At 44.2% G+C, this 18847-nt stretch overlaps 1 protein-coding gene across 3 annotated transcripts; it reads left to right on the top strand.

The window, feature by feature from the left end:
- Window positions 1-1773: 1773 nt before the first annotated feature.
- On the top strand, window positions 1774-18239 carry VSIG4 (V-set and immunoglobulin domain containing 4). Of its 3 annotated transcripts, none has more exons than XM_026703087.2 (8): window positions 1774-2211; window positions 6733-7092; window positions 7630-7908; window positions 9966-10022; window positions 11495-11587; window positions 15270-15389; window positions 16396-16417; window positions 17755-18239. In XM_026703087.2, exons 1-8 carry the CDS (start codon window positions 2154-2156, stop codon window positions 17960-17962), a joined length of 1197 nt encoding a protein of 398 aa, XP_026558872.1. In that variant the 5' UTR covers window positions 1774-2153; the 3' UTR covers window positions 17963-18239. The 3 variants fall into 3 exon arrangements, with proteins under 3 accessions (XP_026558872.1, XP_087797027.1, XP_087797028.1); XM_087940901.1 differs by having other exon boundaries at window positions 11495-11602; XM_087940902.1 differs by lacking the exons at window positions 9966-10022; window positions 11495-11587 and having other exon boundaries at window positions 2031-2211; window positions 17755-18095.
- The last annotated feature ends 608 nt before the right edge of the window (window positions 18240-18847 follow it).

Genomic DNA, 18847 nt, shown 5'->3' with positions numbered 1-18847 from the left:
CTAAATCAGTTGGAGATTATAATTGTCTCAGAGTGATTGATTACCATGGACAATTTCTGGATGCCTAACATTATCATTTTAGACAAATGGCTGCCTGAAGACTTGTCTTTCTCTGCTTACTAGGGTTTTGGTGCCAGGCAATATGGAAAAAGAGGGAGGGGCTTTCTACATGAGGTCCATTTGGACCTGAAAGACTCCCACAGGTGCACCAGGGAATACGATGGCCAACTGATCTAATTTAACAGCAGTTTGATTTGGGGCTTTAAAAAAATATGATAAATGTCTCAAGGCAATAAACTGCCCAAGGTTCTTGTTTTAAAATCTTGTTGCAAATTGAAGATTTGTTTATTTATTTGTTTACATGTAGGTGCCAGCCAACTCCAGAACAACTCGATGGGTGATTATGGGGTACACAGGAGCAGACCATTATCTCTCCCCCGCTGCCCCACATCACCACCCCTGGCTGCTCTCTTGGGCCCTCCGTTGAATAAAGCCTTGGTCCTGCCCATTTTATGCATGTCAGAAAGGAGTCACAACCTCATTTTTGGGCCCACCCTGGCATGAACATAGTCTGTTTTCTTGTACAATGATCACAAGTAGAGCAATCAGTATGCTGGCAGTAGGCTAACACAACCTCAGAAGGATGGAAGGCTGAGTCAACCCTGAGCCTGGTGAGATTCAAACTGCCAAATTTCAGGCAACTGGCAGTCAGTAGAAATAGCCTGCAGTCCTGCATTCTAACCACTGCGCCATCGCAGCTCTTGAGTTAGCAAAAGGAGTTTTCCTCTGGAAGATTTTGTCAGAAGCACAAAGGAAAGGAACAAAGGAGAAGAATTCTCCTGCAAACTCTATTTCCCACCTCCAATAAACAGAATGCTGGAGCCCTTGGTGACCCTATCCATAGATGAATCAGATAGTCCTCAGCTTACAACCACAAATGGGACTGAAACTTCAGTCACTAAGCAATGTGGCTGTTAAATGAGTCATTATGTGGTTGCACTTGATTTTACAGCAATTTTTACTGCAGTCGTTAAACAAATCGTGTGGTTAACCAAACCCAGCGGGCTCAATTGGGATTACTTGTTGGAAATCATCTGGGAAGAGCACAAACTGCAACTGTGTGACTGCAGGATGCTGCAACTGTCATAAATGTGAACAAATTGCAGGCTCCCAAATTGTGAATAAGTGACCAAAGGGGTGGGGCGATGGTCATTATTCTGAGGCCAGATTGTGAATCGCTTAATCCAAGGCTGTTGTAACTTTGAGCTGTCATTAAGTGAATGGTTGCAAGTCAAGGGCCACTTGTATCCTGCTGTTCAATGTAGGAACCTAGATATTTCTTGGTTGTTTGTTCCCTAATTTAACTACTCTAACTCTCGGAGGTGTTTCCTAATATTCTCCATTTTTTTTATCCTATAAGGCCAGTGTTCCTCTGAGATTTGAGAGAACAAGCTTTGATATTTCTCTCCCACCTGCCCAGTCTTTTAGAAATGCTGAATCTCCCCTCTGTTGTCTTTTCTGGAGGGGAACATCCCAGGGGGATGCGGTGACTCCGTGTCTAAGACGCTGAGCTTGTCGATCAGAGAGGTCAGCGGTTCAGCAGTTCGAATCCCTAGCGCCGTGTCACAGAGTGAGCTCCCGTTCCTTGTCCCAGCTTCTGCCAACTTAGCAGTTCGAAAGCATGTAAAAAACAATGCAAGTAGAAAAATAGGGACCCCTTTGGTGGGAAGGGAACAGCGTTCTGTGTGCCTTCAGCATTTAGTCATGCCGGCCACATGACCACGGAGACGTCTTGGGACAGCACTGGCTTTTCTTTGGCTTTGTAACAGAATGAGCAGCTCCCCCCTAGAACTGGAAATAACTATCACGGATGCATGAGGGGAACCTTCACCTTTCACATCCCAGAGTCTTCGAGCAGTCCTTCTTCCTGACTGTCAAGGCCTTTCAAAAGTTTCAAGATGACGTGATTTCACTGGCTCAGTTCGCTCCTCTTGCTTTGCAAGACACTTAGTCTCTTGCGAGATTCTTTCAAAAAGAAAATAAGGAAGGAAGAATAATAAAGCTTAAAGGGGAAAAGAAGTCACGCTTACTTCACTCCTGGTCTTCAGAGGGGTGGCATCTCACCAGCGGAGAGCAAGAAAGTGGCAAATAATATGGAAAGATGGGCCCAGCTGTGGATTCTGAGCTTGGTGGTTGTTGTCCCTGGAAAAGGTGAGTTCAGAAGCATGACTTGGTCCTACTTGACAAGAGGGTCTTCTCAGGTCTAATCTCTGTCTAGACCCTCAGGTTTCATTCTGTGAGTTCTACTTCTGGGTTTGTTTTTTGTCATGGCACGTAAAGAAAGGATTTCCCACAAAGTTACGTTGCTGAAAACATAAAATATCTCAATACCTGATAGGCAGTTTCAGGATTTGCTTTTAAAAGCTGTATCCAGAAATTCTCCAGAAATTCTACATGAGGAACTTGTTGGTAACGTGAAGTCAACAGAAATGTCCATCGGTCACCCCGTCTCCCTTAATGTCAGTTCAAAGGCATTCAAAGGGGCAACAGAAGGATTCTGGGCTGATCCTGTACTTGGCTTGCAGAGGGGAAGTCTTCGCTGACTGTGGCACAGAAGTCAGGCAGGTGTGGCACCTCCAGGATTTTGATGGAAATTTCTTAGGTTAATAAAAACCTGCTGAGTTTTGGAAAGCAACCAAGATTGTTGTTTTTTTTTAAATGCTCACTCCAAAGTTGAGTTGTAGTATAACTTCAGTTTAAAACTTTTACTCTGAAGGTTAAATCTAGCATATGTGTACCTTACGGTGAAATATCGATGCCATTCAGATAAGTCCAATTTCACTACAATATCCCACTTTCTGCATCCAACCTAAATTAAAGGAATCTTCCAGTGAAAAAGTGTGTCTCTTCTTGAGGTTCATGGAATCAAACCAAAATTTATTCATGAAATAAGCATCCCACTTCAGCAATGGGTTAGGCAGACTCCTCATTTCACAGTAAATAGCAATAGCACTTAGACTTATATACCGCTTTATAGTGCTTTCCAGCCCTCTCTAAGCAGTTTTACAAAGTCAGCATATTGCCCCCAACAGTCTGAGTCATCATTTTACCCACCTCAGAAGGATGGAAGACTGAGTCAACCTTGAGCCTAGTGGGATTCAACCTGCCAAATTGCAGGCAGCCGGCAGTCAGCAGAAGTAGTTTGCAGTACTGCACTCTAACCACTGCACCACTGAGGCTGTCTATGTTCTCTCTATGTTTCAATTGCCTTATTGAGTGCAGCGTTGAGTTTTTAAGGGATGCATTTCACTGCCATGTATGACTACAAAGACAGCGGGGAAATATGTGAATGACTTGACTTGCGATTGGCCACCTGCTTGACTGTTACTGATGACATACATTTATGATGGTGGAAGTACCATAGTCCTAATTTAGAGGGTCATTGATTGACAGGTTTTTATCTATATTGCAGAAAGATGAAAGTTCCTTTGTTCTATAGCTTTTGTTGTTGCTGCTGCTGTTCCTTGCACTCCCTAATTTTGCCATTTACAACCTTCCCCTCTTTTTTTAATTCCTTTTCTTTGGTTTTTGTATTTTATATATTTTTTGAAATTTAATGAAGTTTTGGTAAAATATCTCCGGAGCTCTATTTCATTGCGGGCTGCAAAACCTGACATTATTTCAGCCATAACTTCCCCTGCTTGGGGGGGTATGAGGCAACACAAATGCCAAACGATATCATGGTTTTCATAGCTGAATTAATCAACTGAGATATTTCTGTTCTGGTAGGAAGCCTATTTGCAACACAGAACTCCTACTTAAACCCAATTAAGATGGACAAATTTGAAACACACACAGAATAGAATAATAATATGTAATGTAATGTAATGTAATATATTAAACTCCTGGGAAGTGTGCAGAGAAGAGTAACAAAGATGATAAAACGCTTGGGGCCTAAATCGTATGAGGGAGCTAGGTATGTTTAGCCTATGAAAGAGAAGGACTGGGAGGGGGGGGCATGATAACTGTTTTCCAGCACTTGAGGGGCTTTTTCAGAGAAGAAGGGACTGTCTTATTCTTCAAAACACTTGAAGGCAGGACAAGAGTAATGTGTGGAAGCTTCTTAAAGACAAATCCAACCTAGAAGAGACATTTTCTGAGAGTGAGAAGGATTAATCAGGGGAATAGCTTGCCTCCTCAAGCTGTGGATGCGCCACCACTGGACGTTTTATCACCCCGTGATCGGGATGGTCCAAGCTTTCCTGCCTTGAACAGAGAGCTAGGCTAGATGACCTCTGAAATCTGTCATTCTATATTCCAAACCTGGAAGGTCTCTGGATGGGGCAGAAGAGGGTCCTCCCTCTTACCTCAGTGTCTGCAGACTAGAATCTGACCTAGTTGCTATAATAAAAGAGACCATGGAGGAATGAGGGCTGCGTCCCTCACCTGCATCGTTCTTATTATAACAGAATAACAGAAAAAGACCTTGAGGTCTTCTACTTCAACCCCTACTGAAGCAGGAGGCCTGACAAACGGGTCAGGTCTAATCTCTGCTTAAAAACTTCCAGGGATGGAGCAGCCACAACTTCTAGAGGCAAGATGTCCCACTGGTTAGTTGTTCTCATTAACAGAGAGTTTCTCCTTAATTTTAATCTCTTATCTGTTATCATACCATCTGCTACTTCTTGCCCTGAGGTGTTTTGGAGAATAGGGGCAGCCCCTCAAATATTGGAAGATGCTATCACTTCACCCCTAATACTCCTTTTCATTTAGACTAGATATACACAGTTCCTGCAACCATTTTTTGTATGTTTTAGCCTCCAGTTCTCATCATTCTCAGTGGTCAATGTCTGGAACTCACTACCTGACTCTGTTGCCACCTGCTCAAACCCCCACTCTTTTATCCTCACGCTAACCTCTATCGACCTCACCCCATTCCTAAGAGGTCTGTAAGGGGCGTGCATAAGCGACAATTGTGCCTACCGTCCCCTGTCCTATCGTCCCCAATTATTAATTCCTATTTCAAGTATTTAAACTTAAGTTTATTCTTATTTCTATTATATTGTAAGCGTTTAAACAAACAAACAAACAAATAAATAAATCCTGTCCTTGGCTGGTCTGCAACCATCACTGCCCTTGCACGTATAGAGGAGGGGCCGTTTGGCCAGGGTTCTTCCTTTGGCTTAAGGGGAAATCAGGCAGAAGCCAATTTCCCCTGATTTCTTTGGTATGGGCACCAACTAGAGAGAGATCTGACAAACCGAAGGCCCTTTTGGCGACTGTGGCTTTCTCCGAAGCCTTCCTGTTCTCTGAGTGGCTTCCCAGGAGCTCTTCTTAATGTGCCAGGAGAATCTCCCTTTCTCTGACCAAGTTCCCAATACAGGAGTGCCCCCTCCCCCACACAAGAAAGAAAGAAAAGAAAGAAAGAAAGAAAGAAAGAAAGAAAGAAAGAAAGAAAGAAAGAAAGAAAGAAAGAAAGAAAGAAAGAAAGAAAGGGGCCTGCATAAGCGCACCAACGTGCCTACCATCCCTGTCCTATTGTTTCTTTTTTTATTTTCTTATATATATCCACTTCATGGATCCATAACTACGTTTATACTTATACCTGTCATCTTATAATGGCTTGACAAAATAAAATAAATAAAATAAACAATAACTTGTTCCAGCACCCCAGTTTTTCTTTCTTCTTCTCTTCTTGCTTGCTCACAGCTGGATTTAGATCAGGAATAGGCAACCCTTTTCTGTTCAGCGATGCAGGGGTGCTGTTTAATTTTTATCCTCCGGGGTGTCCACGGGGCACAGCCACAAAAGGCAGGATGGAAGCTTGCATGGTGTCACTGAAAACTCCAACTGGCTTCTCTGTGACAAACCCTCCATGTGCCTTTGGACTCTGACCATTGCAAAATTATGACAGCAGCCACAGCAAGCGCATCCATTCCTGGCTGATTCTTGCGAACAAGGCAGGTTCTGCCAAATGCTGTAGAGGATAGGAGTTAATGGAGAGGCAGCTGGTGCCATCTGGGAGGTGCAAGGACTAAAGGGAAATGTTTGGAGAAGAAAATCCTGGCCTGACAAAATTATCCCTCTTTAGCCTGATGAGACAAACATAGTCTCCACCTGCAGCCCTTCTCGTCCTGGGAATGTTTGTTAGGAATATAAGTCACCTAACAGGTATTTGGGTTAGAAATATATAAACCAGGATAAACATGTTAGTACTATACCTTTAAGGGAATGCAAGAGCATGCAATTGGGTGTGGTTTCTCAAACGGCCATAAGATGGAGCCAGAAACCTGGGTTGTTTTAGTCTTAGTCTCAGAAGAGAGTGTGTCTGAGTGTATCTCTGTTTCCTTCTGTTGGAAAGTATTGCTGTTGCTCCATTTCTTCTAATTGACCGATATTACTGGATTTAATGTAAGTCTTACTGAACTGTTTTTTGACACTGGACTTTGATATTTGGATTATCCCTGGATTGAAAACTGACTGATTTAACTTGTGAATGGCTTTGGATTGCTTACTTTGGACTTTGCTTAAACCTTTCCGGAAGTAAAAACTTACGTTTACTGTACAGTGTATCTGTGTGCTCTGTGTGTATTATTCCAACACTACTCTCTATATCTCTCTCTGTATGCGCTCATTCTCCTAATGGGGAATTACCTCAACAATGTTGCCTTTCCCTTCTGGGGTCAGCATCTAAACCTTCTGCTTGTGTTCCTCCCTCTCCTCCCCCACCAGTTGCCCTGGATTGGAACGTCACCCAGATGGTCAGCGGGACCTGGAGAGCTCCCGCCATTTTGCCCTGCGTGTATGAACCCTCCTCTGACTTCAAGCAGCTCAAGGTGACTTGGAAGTTCTTCCAGCCAGGCGAAGCTCCTCGCACCATCCTGCACCGCGATGCCTCCGGGGACCACATCTTCTTGGCTGCTTTCAGAGACCGCGTCAACATTGCCAAGTACCCCCCCGGAGACGTGTCCCTCCACATCAAGGAGCTTGAAATGACCGACATTGGTTCATTCATTTGCTTAGTGGACTTGGAAGCCCAAAACAGGAGCAGAGTCACCAGAGAAAAGACCGTGCAGCTCAAGGTGGTAAAAGGTAACCTTAGGCAGAAACCTGTCAGTTTGGGCTGCTGGGCATCCTGAGACCATGAGGCCTTTTGCTTCATTTCGTAGCCCTTCATTTCGACTCCGTCTTTCTTTTCTGGTGTGTTCAACTTCAAAGCTATGAGAAGAATTTAGGGGAGAGAAGGATGCACCCTAACCAGGCAGCTGAAGCAGAACCGCTCTGCTTTGAATAGCCATACTGTTTATTTTCCACATGCAAAGAAAGTGGTACCTGGAGTCAGGAAAGACCCTGGCTTCTCCCTGGATTAATAAGGCCTGGGAGCAGTGGTGGGATTCAGCCAGTTTGCACCACTTCAGGAGAACCAGTTGTTAACGTTCCGAGCAGTTTCATGAACTGGTTGTTGGAAGAAATCATGAGGGCAGAGAACCGGGGGTTAAATTATTTGAATCCCACCACTGCCGGGGAGCCAGTTTTCTCTTTTATCAATGAGCTTGTAATTCCTCCTTTGTTTAGCTCTTAATTGTGAGAGGCACTTTGAGAAACCTTTGCTACTCTTCTGCTCTCTAGTTCCAGCCTCCAAGCCGTCCATTGAAGCAAGCCGCCGGGAATCCGTCCTGCCCAGTGGGACCCGGCTGAGTCTGACCTGCTCAGCCAGCGGATCTCTACCCATCTACTACCGATGGTACAAGGAAGGGCCTGGGGAGGAAGCCGAGGAGCTGCGCAGGGGCCCAGTCCTTGCCTTCGAGGGCCTGCAGCGGTCAGACTCCGCCAGATACTTCTGCACGGCAGAAAACAGGCTTAACACGCGAAAGGAGCAGAGCGACTCCTTTCAGCTGACAGTGAAAGGTGAGGCTGCTTTGGTCACTGCAAGGGAGTCATGTCACCTCAAGGATCGCATTCAGGGTTAGACGGTCCACAGAAAACCTTTCCCTAGGCCCCCACCTTTATTAAGAGGTCCAGGCTCTTAATTCTCTGCATTAATACAGAACAGGTAGTCCTCAACTTACAACCATTCCTTTAACAACTATTCAAAATTATGATGACACTGGAAAAAAGTGACTTATGATTGCCAGAGATCATGTGGTCCTGTGGTCAAAATCTGGGTGGTTGGCAACCAGCATGGACTTCGGACGACGGCACTGTCTTGGGGTCCCGTGATCTCCATTTGCAACTTTCCCACTGGGTACAAGGCACAAAGATATCAGGTGTGCCCCCGTGTCATTGCAGTTATAATTGGCACCATTAGAGGAGCAGGGTTAAAAAAAAGTCAAAATGCTGGCTACAGTCATGCAACATACCCACAAAGGTGTTGGGTTTTGATGACATGGTTGTGGCTTCCAGCTTGGCTTTGCACTGGGTACAAGGCGCAAAGATATCAGGTGTGCCACTGTGTCATTGCAGTTATAATTGGCACCATTAGAGGGTTGCTTTCATCCTTCCCCGCTGGCTTCAACCTTCCCAGCTGGCTTCTGAGTCAGCGGGGAAAGCAAAAGTTCACTTAACGTGCAAAATGCACGATTCGCTTAACAACCATGGCAAAAATGGTCATAGATTCAGGCCCAGCACACTTAACAGCCACCTTGCTTAGCAACAGAAATGGTGGTCCCAACTGTGGTTGTAAGTCAAGGACTACCTGCAGTGGAAGCAAACTTGGGTTAGATTACCCCGAATTATTGAACAAACCATCACTGGCTTGGTTGTCATCACAAGCCAAGACCTAAAGCAGGTTTAGACATCATAACAAGCTGAGTTCAGCCAAGCACTAAACCAAAAGCTATTTTCTATTTTGTGTCTATGGAGATCCTCAGCCATCATCCAGGTCACGGCTGTATCAAAGGTGGTTTTGGAAGAGGCAGCTGGACTTCCTGATTTTTCTTGAGGACCTTTTGCTTCTCAGCCAAGAAGCGAAACAGAGAAAAAACCAGAAAGTCCAGTTGCCTCTTGGAAAACCACCTTTGGGACTTTCTGTTTTGGGTAAACCACCTGCCGCTTTTCAACCTTTCTTTATTTTCCCACTGGTGCTACGAGTGGACGCGAGGCATACGTGGAAGCAGCGGTTCAGAGACAGGGTTTGTTTACACTCTTAGGTCTGCATGTTCCCACCTCAGGAGCTCAAGCAACGGGCATAGTTCCTCTTCCTATGTTTCTTTATAAGAGGCAGCAGCGAAGGAGGTTAGTTTAAGAGGCCCCAAATCTTCCAGGGAGTTTCTTTGGCTCCGAGTGGGCTTGGGTCTCTCGGGGCGGGTCCACCATCTGCACCACTGCCACGCTCAGTAGCTGCTCCAACCATTCTACTCTGCTGACTTTTCCAAAAGCGCCTGGAGGACAATCCTCTGGAATAAGACGGCCACCATTTCTGTGGTCCGCAAAGAAGAAGGGAAGGTTGAGTAGGAGGTAGCCTTGTCTGGCTACTAGTCCAATGGAGCATTTACCAAACTATACCAAAACTCATCTCCCATATTCGGAGGGTTTGGTATCTCTGAAGATGGGCCACCGTTGAAAGGTCTGAAGGGAAAACAAATCAGTCAGAACAGATTATGGGGTCTTGCAGTCAAATCAGGGTGTTTTAATTCTTTCTTCTTCTGGGATCAGGGTTTTGGAAAGGAGGCGGTGAATAAACTCAAGATGATGAGCACAACCACACAATTGAAGACACGGCTTTTTGTGACAACCCACGGAGCAAAGAAACCAATCGTTGGTTGTGGTGGTTGCAGTCCTGACCTTGGATTTTTGCCCCTCCCCCGCAGGCAGCCATCTTTGGCTAATGGGTCACCTTGGTCTTCCTACTACAGTGGTAGGAAAAGCCTTCGCCAAACCGTCCATTCCCCGAGGGTCTGCCCAAGTGGCCCAGCTCCTGGGAGCCCTGAGGGCGGGACAGTAACTCTGCTGCATTTCCCTTCCAGATGCTTCTGAAGTCTCCACTGCAGGACCAGCTGCCGAGTCAGGGGGAACCTCAACAGGTGGGGCGATGGAGGTGTGGGCGTGGGAGGCAGGGGGCCCCGCTGTCCCTGGAAGCCCATGCGGCTGATCTTGTGTCACGCCAGGCAGGTGAAAGGAGTGGGGGCAGATTTCATCAAGCATTTGACTCTCGGTCCCAAGGGCACCCTAGTTTCTTCTATCATTCCTGTCTCCGGCTCTATAAGGGAGGCTCCCAGCTATTTGGGGAGGTGCTCAATTGATCTGCATTTCCCATCCTGGCAGTCTGGGAGCAGAAACCTCCAGGAGGCCTGAAATGACCCACCCCAGGACAGGTGAGGGACCACAATCCTTCCCCAGCCTGGTGTTTCCACAGCCCCAACGCCACTGGTGGCCAGCTGGGAACAGGGGTGCTTTTGGGTCAGATACCTGGAAGGTGAGACAGAGCAGGGTTAAAAAAAAGTCAAAATGCTGGCTACAGCCATGCAACACACCCACAAAGGTGTTGGGTTTTGATGACATGGTTGTGGCTTCCAGCTTGGCTTTGCACTGGGTACAAGGCGCAAAGATATCAGGTGTGCCACCGTGTCATTGCAGTTATAATTGGCACCATTAGAGGGTTGCTTTCATCTTGTATCACCATCACCTCATCCCCCTCCCTCCTGGGACACCAGTTTTAGATCAAGGCTGGCTTGATTTCTTTCACAGAGTAAAACGAAATAACAATAATCTCACACTGTGGATCATCAGCTGATGTTTATTTTGGTTAATGTAGTTTAGAACTTCCACAGGGATCATTTCAGGCAGTGTTTCTCTCAATCTTGGGAACTTGAGGTTCCCATAATTCCCCAGCTGGTCCACCCACCTGACAGTTGCTCCAACTGAGAAAAGCTGAACTAAAGAATGTGGCCTCCAGTAAAGGTGCTGCCCTGGATGGGTCAGGGATCTGCTCCCTGGTTTGCTACGGTTTGCAAGAGAAATGGGCGAGAGGATTCCTTGGCTCGGTGGGAAGGTCAGTGGTCCCACAAATCCATGCCCAGCAGTTCCTGGGAGCCAGTAAGAGCGAGACTGGGCCTCTCCCTCCCAACCTGCATGGCATGGATTGTGCTAGAAGGAACAGGCATCCTCCCCTTCAGGAGTGGAAGTAGAGTTTGCCCCTGTGAAGGGACGTGATCCATTTATATCCTCCAGATGTGACCTTCAAGGCACCTGCAGTCAGCAGTGAATTGCAGATGAGCCCATACTTTGCATGTATGGGTGACTCTGGACTCCACTGGCTTTGCCCAACAGCCCTGCCTGGATGCTTCTGCTCTCAGAGTGGGCCATGGTGGTGGAGCAATTACTTTTCCACCAAAAAGGGTCCTTTGGAGCAGACCATCCCCAGCTCTGTGGGGTGGGGGGCATCACCTTGGCACTGCAGGTGGGGCAACGGGTACAAAGGCTTCCGTTGCTCAGCCTGGATCTCACTGGCTTTAGATCCTTCCTGCTAACTTGGACTCTCTGGCTTCTCTTCCAGGCAGAGTGGCGACTTCATCCACAGCTTTTGGGGACTCTCCAGGACAGCAGAAGGAAAGTAAGAAGAAAGAAAGGCTGGAGGAGGTCCCTGGAGGTGAGAAGAAGACAGGTGATGAATCAGAGCAGCATTTTTCAAACTCAGCCACTTTAAGATGTGAGGAGTTCAACTCCCAGAATTCCACAAATCCTAACCGTGGCTGGGTTTGAAAAACTCTGCGCTCTTGATCTACTGCTGGCTGTGAGACATCAGGTGCAAATTTGGTGGCAAACTACAAACATTCCTTCTCCCTCTCCTGTTTGTGGCTAATATCCTAAAAGGAAAAGAAAAAAATGACATTGACAATTGTAGGCTATCCAGGATGCCCTGAATCTCAGCTTTATAGGATCCACTTAAGATCATTAAAAAAATAATAATAGTGGGCTTCCGGTTTGAAGTCTCTTCGGTGACAGACAGAAATCCGCGATTGTGTGTGGTTTTGGTCTGGGCTCGCCGCTGGAGCTTCCCGAGCTGGCTGGTTTCAGGGCTAAGCCACCCCATAGAGATGGTGAAGAGGGGGGAGACTGCCAACAGGGTTGAGGAGAGCCGCATCTCTCCTCCTCAGCTGGCCATTACTCCCCTTCCTGAAGGTGGTTGTAGTGGTGGTTAGAAATGGCCATCACAAAGAAGAACTCAACCAGAAAAGAATGTGCAGGAGGAAGATAAGAAGTGAAAGTTTTGGCTGACTGGGTTAAATTGTAAAAGCAACAACTAAGGTACCCTGGAATTTAAATTTACAAAAGAATAACATTGCTCCCAAAGAAGAGTCGGAAGCAGTGAAGCAAAGTGAAACGGGAAAGGTTTGATTTTTTTTACTTCTCTCCCCTTCCCTATACTGATAACTAAGAGACTTAAATTAGAAATTGGAAAAATCCGCTTTGACATCAACAGGCAATTAAGCTGAAAATAAAACAAAATGTCAAAGGGATAATAAAGATTTCTGGACACTAATTTTTTGTTCATAAGCAGGAAGGGAGAGAAAAAGAATAAGGGCAGGATCTGGAAGAGGGAGGAGACTGCCTGGAATTAAAAATAATCTACAGTAAAACTTCAATAAGACTTCTAAAAGATACATTTTGACTGAAACTTGGTAGCTAAACAGTAACCCCAGGAAGAGAAAGTGAAAAAAAGAGCAAAAAGAAACAGCCTGCATGTATTTGGATTATCTGGTGATCGTTGGATTCTTGGTTATTACATTTGAATGACTAAAATTAATCGGGTGGTTGTTTAAAAATTTATACAATGGCATCACTTCTAGATGAATTGAAAATGGAGCTTAAAAAGTACAAAGAAGATGCACAAGAAAGGAAGGGTTCTTTTGGCTTCGTTTTTCAATTCTTAGAAATGCAGATTTGGAACTATGAGAAACAACAAGAAACATCTGTAAAACAAGAAGACTGGGACAAAGAAGAAGCCATCTTTAATGAACAAGTAATTTTATGTGGGGAAGAAAAAGGAAAGGGGGGGAAGAGAATGGAGAATTTAAGACTTAAAAAAACAACCAAGAAAAGAAAAATAATTTGAAAAATAAGTATAATACTGGAAAGCAACAGAAAAGGGGAATACAGAAGCGAGAAATAGAGGTAGAGAGACAAGGGGGTAAAAAGGGGAGAGAGAAGAAGAGAGGGAAGAAGGAAAGGAAAAGAAGTTACAAAGGACCGGAACAAGATATAGAGAAACAGGACCTATTTAGAGATAATGGGTGAAAATCTAACTGAAAAAGGGATTCTTGTAAAGGTACATAAGATTGTATTGTTATATTAGTAATAGAAATAACTTTAGAAAATTGGAAACAATGTATGATTAAAATGAGGGATAAAATAGCTAGTGTAAATTTAGTGAAATGTTTGTGAATAAAATAAGTGAAATAAAATAAATGGGTAAATTGAATTAGGAAGGAACGGGAATATCTTAATTAGTTAATGTTTTATAAAATATAAGTGAAGGGGGGGAAATTAATGATGGAAAGCTTACAATTGTTCCCATAGAAGTATGATATTTAATTGAAAAGTAATGGTAAAGAAGTTAAGATTTTAATGAATATTAATATTAATGATAGAATTGAATTGGAATGGAATGTGTTGTTTTAATTACATACATTTATAATTTTTTTCTTTTTTTAAGAATATAGTGTGTATTTTAAGAATGTACCAAGCAGAATCCGAATGGAAGTTATGTATTATATTGAATGTTATAACTTTAGGGTATATATTGAAGCCTAAATAAGAGTTAAATGGATAAACTTAAAAGATATAAAGGCGTCATACTCCAACTACAGGAGAAATTTTGTTTAATGAGAAAAGATAATAGATAATTGAAACAGGACAGACAAAAAATATAAATATAATGATTTGAATTGAGATGAGATAATTAAAATAAAATTGAGAAAATTAAAAGAGGGGAGAAGCTATGCTGAAAATGTAAAAGATATGGAATAGAATATAAAAATGAGCATGAAGTCGAATTTGTGTCTGTACGAAGAAATGTAACCCAGGATTATGCTACTTTCAAAAAAGATGTTTTATTTGTATTTTTTTTTCTTTGTGAAAACTCAAATAAAATTTACACACAAAAATAATAATAATTAGAATTGCAAGGAGAGTTTACAAGGCAACATTAACATCTGCAAGACGGATGCAGCGTTGTACAGTGATTGAAGTCTGATGTTTGCATGGGCATGTGACATAAGGCTGGGCATCAGTCTCGGTGCCAGTTTTAATAGTCTCTGCAGATCCCCCTGGAATGGACCATTTTGATTCCCTTTTTTAAATCACAATTTTGCCATCTTTGAACTTTCCTACACAATAACTCCAGAGAAAGAGTGTGCTTTTTTACACAACAACCAATAGACCTCTGACTATTTATTTTCATTTTTTTTTAAAAGTCCAGGGCAATAGTGAACATAGGTAATGGAAAAAATGCTAGGGCTACAAGTAAAATGTAGATTTTAGGGTATTTTTAATCCTGGTTTGTTTAGGGGGGTAACTATGCAGCTTGCTTAGCTTGTGCACAAAGAATCTGATGATTCTTGAAAGTTCTTATTGTTCTCCTACACAAAAGGAGGGATGGCAAGAATGAATGCAAACACTTCAGGGAGTTAGTATGTTACAAGAATGTCTGCAGAACTCAGTCAAAAAAGCCAAGATGGTGTAATGGAAGATCTGCCAGTTTTATGTGTTGTGCTGTCAAGATTGAACCGCTTTGCTTCTTTCAAACCTTAATGCTATTCAACTTGCCAATGAACTGGGGGGAAGGAAGGGTGAAAGGGAGTTCTGAGTAGGTGTGCATGGACCGCGAGAGCCTGGCAACTGAGATCTTAACTGGGGCTTATTTGGGGGGTAGGGCTTATATTATGAGCACCCTGAGAAATCCTGCTAGGGCTTATTTTCTGGTTGGGTCTTATTTGGGGGGAAATATAGTATCAGGTGCCCAATGCATGAAATAGCTTCCTGTCTCTTCTTCCAGTTGTTACTCTGAGTTGCAAAGATGCCACACCAAGCCTCAGTTGCCCTCAGGCTGCTATAGTGCAGGTCCCTGTTATTATTAATAATCTCTAAAGTATACCTGATACTTCAAGTCAAATGGCCGATCAACAGTAGATATCAGCTGGGCTTACTTCTAGGAAGAATGGTTTAAGACTATGACATGTACGGACCATGTTGGTTTGCATCGATTATCTTAAAGATGAAAGGTCCAGGGAAATTTGATAGAATTCCCCATTTCTGCTGTGTCCCTTTAGCTCCGAGTGCCCAGAAGACACCTCTGCCACTGTATATCATCATCCTGATCGCTGTGCTCTCTGCAGGTTTTATCCTTATGGTCATCTCTGTGGTTTTCTGCAGAAGGAGAACTAAGAGTGGTGAGTTGCCGGGTGCTCATTTGCTCGGATTGGGGATCAAGGGATAATAGTTGAACAACTCGGATTTAAGAACCAGAAGGCTAGAGCAAATTAGGAGCCGGATTGTCAGCTTTGGAAGCCATAGTAGCACCATAATAGTGCTAATAGTGAATTTTTAGACAGCACAGTTTAGTATTTACAGACTAAATTTAAGATTGCGAATTCTGAATTCTAGAGAGGAAATCTCAAAGGTAGAAATCTACTGTTTTATCCCAATCCTGAGATTTGATTCCAAATGCTCGTGGTGGTGGGTAGAAACCAGCTTATAATGATGTGAGCGAACAGTTCAAGCAGGCGAAGTGAAATTTCAAAAACATACTGTAGAACATAGAATAATACAGCTGGAAGGGACCTTGGAGGTCTTCTAGTCCAACCCCCTGCTCAAGCAGGGGACTCTATACCATTTCAGACAAATAGCTGTCCAATCGCTTCTTGAAAGCCTCCAGTCAGTGATGGAGCACACACCACTTCTGGTGGCAAGCAGTTCCACTGGTTAATTGTCCTCACTGTCAGGAAGTTTCTTCTCAATTCTAGGTTGCTTCTCTCCTGGGTTAGTTTCCATCGTTGTTTCTTGTCCTGCCCTCTGGTGCCTTGGAGAATAGGCAGCCCCACAAATATGGGAAGACTGTGTTGTCGTGTCAGTCCTGGTCCATCTGACCACAGTGTGAGAGCAACCAGGGTATAATGTTAATAAAACATAAGCACAGCACCCAAACTCTGCCCTCAAGGACAACTTTAGGAGGCTGCTGGGCCTTGATCAATTCAAAACAGGACACAATAAGAGTTACCATAGAAACTGTCCATCCAGATCTCCAATTATCCAGTTGTTTTGTTTTGTTCTGTTCTATTTCATTCCCTCTTACTTTCTTTTTTTCTCTATTTTTACAGTTTTGTACTTATTTTTTTAGTTTAATGTAACTTTGTTTTAAGGAAATAAAAATCCATTAAAATGTTGTTTCTTTTTCAGATAATCTTTATCAAGTAACATAGTAAGTAATCATCTCATCCTGGGGTTGCAATAGTGAAATGTGTTGACCGAATATATTCCAGAGGGCTGGGTGTAAATGACCGACTTCGGGTGCAGAACGGAACTGCATAGAAAGAGCCTCTCAAATGCCTGGAAAAATAATTCTGCCTCCGTGAATTGCAAGTGATCCCCTGTCCTCATTAAGCAAGCAGAGTTCATGCAAGACATTAAGGAACAAAGAGGGAAAAAAAAATCAAACCAGTCAAGCTTTTGCATCACATGAAAATTGGACAATGTGGGATTTAGTTGACTTGGGTTAAGAATGTTGTGCAACACAGCCACGATGACAGCCACAGTGATATTGGTGCTAAAAAGCTGACGGGCGTTTTCTAGCACAATCTCACCAGCATCTCCCGGGGTGGGGCGGGGGCGGGGGGGGGGGGGACGACAATAACCCAAGAGTCACAGATTTCGCCCTTTTGTGCAAGGGATCATTGGAAGAGGCAGCTGTCTAATTGCAATTTTTTGCAGAAGAAGGCAAGGCAGGCTGGTTTGGGTCTGGACTCAAGTAACCATACGTCCAGCAGTGTGTCTCAGATGTGTCAGTCACTTGAAGAAGTGTGAGCTTTCTCAGCATGCTGGGTGTTGAAGTCCACACCTCTTAAAGTGACCAAGGAGGGGGTTCACTGTGCTAGATGCCGCATCCATTCTTGCAGTGAACCACAGCCTAACCATACCACCCCCCCAATCCCAGGCTTATTTATTTATTCTGTTATGCCCCTTCCTTCTGGCCTTCATCTAACCTCTGGTGTTCGAGTAAGAGAGGCTTATGTTGTCCTTTGCTGAGCCACCTCTGAGCAGGATGAGCAGTGAGGGAAAGCAAGCAAGCAAGGTAGCCGTTGCATGGTAAATGCAGCCGGGTTCTCACCCACCGTTATGGGGTCTGAGGGTGACTTGAGAAGACCGTATCTCCCCCCACACACATTTTTTATCTCCTCGGTACAAGCTTCTTCTTCTTTTCTCTTTCTCCTCTGGTTGCCCCTGGGTGGGAGTGGGGTTTTTTTTGAGAGGAAGAGCAGAAGGCAAGTGGGATCAGGTTGATTCGTGCTGGACAAATGTCACCAAGTTACCCTTTGTGCTTTTCAAAAGCAGAACTGCGGGTCTCAAAATAGATCATGTTCTCTGAAAGGCAGCTGATCACTGAGCCAGGCAGGCTAGTTGCAGGGGCAGCAAAGGGGAATCTGTCTGAGTCAGCCCTGTGAACATGGTGTTGCGCAAAGGCATCTTTCGCTTGCGTTCTTGGCTAAGTGGAACCTCCTGCTTTGCGTGCCTAATTTCACCACAGTCTATCTGTTTCAGCAACAACAATGCCCTCACCTTGGAGGGCAATGAAGCCATCCCAGCCAGTCCAGGAGTCAACAACACCTGCCTGTATGAGGCACCAAATTCTACTTTCGGCAACAACTACACTATGGAGCCGACCAAAGCTGCCGAGTACGTGACAATGGGTGAAAAGGTGGACAACGAATATGAGATCCTGGTAATTGACAAGCAGCTGGGGAGGTGATGGGCAACCTGGAACAGGGAAGGCTGCATCTTGCGCTCTCTCCGTCTCCAAGAGCCGAGTGTTGAAGGACGTTCCTCTTGGACCCTCCACGTATCAACTTGCCTTCTCCCGCCCTCCTCAACCGGTGGCCCTCCTGTCCAGCCTCCCAAAGGGGCTTCTTTCAGCCCAGCAATTCCCCCCAGTCAGCAGTAGCCCCTTAGACTTTTCTCCCTGCCCAGGAGCAGCCGATGCTGGGACAAGCAGGGCTTGTCTAAAATAAAAAATATTGACACTAAAATGTGCGTGTATTTGGTTTTCTTGTTTGCAGTTGTCTAGAATACACTTTCTGCCCTCTTCCATCTGATCAAAAACACATTTGTCCTAATAAAAGCACTTTTCTGTTATAAACCTTTTGAACTGATGAATCACGTTGCAAAACGTTGGGAAATGGTAGCTTGGGGATTATTGCTCAAATTAAGATTCTGTGATGTTTCATAAAGGAAGAATGAATTTAGTTTATTTTAAACAAGTTTTTTCCCCTTCTCTAATTGGCAGACAAATACGGTAGCCTTTTTTCTGTCCTATATTCAAATATTTTCCTAGGCTTGTTTTTATTCATTGGCCTACATATTTTAAAGCAAAATAATCTAATATTGACTAAGGAAGGAAAAATTGTTTGTAGGTGTATGGACTTCAACTCCCAGAATTCTTCAGCCAGCATATTGTTTGTAAACCACCCAATCGCTTATGTAAGAGAGGTGGTGCAGAAATTTGATCAGTAAATAAAGGGAAGAAGCACTTCTCGACAGAATGGCAAAGCAGGGCTACATGCAGGCACCTTTTGGATTAATACGAATTGGATTCCATAGTGTTGGTGTTGACTGAAGCTGAGTCTCTTAGGGTTGG

Source organism: Pseudonaja textilis, chromosome 12 (genome assembly GCF_049901715.1).
Source record: "Pseudonaja textilis isolate UNSWEBS1 chromosome 12, rPseTex1.2, whole genome shotgun sequence".
Taxonomy (NCBI): Eukaryota; Metazoa; Chordata; class Lepidosauria; order Squamata; family Elapidae; genus Pseudonaja; species Pseudonaja textilis.
Note: the sequence above shows the minus strand (reverse complement) of the source record. Positions and strands in the feature narration are given on the sequence as shown.

Coding starts and splice junctions, on each gene's coding strand:
- VSIG4 (XM_087940901.1), top strand. CDS start 2,154: ATGGAAAGATGGGCCCAGCTGTGGATTCTGAGCTTGGTGGTTGTTGTC. Junction 7,093..7,629: donor GCAGCTCAAGGTGGTAAAAG/GTAACCTTAGGC, acceptor TCTGCTCTCTAG/TTCCAGCCTCCAAGCCGTCC. Junction 16,418..17,754: donor AATCTTTATCAAGTAACATA/GTAAGTAATCAT, acceptor TATCTGTTTCAG/CAACAACAATGCCCTCACCT.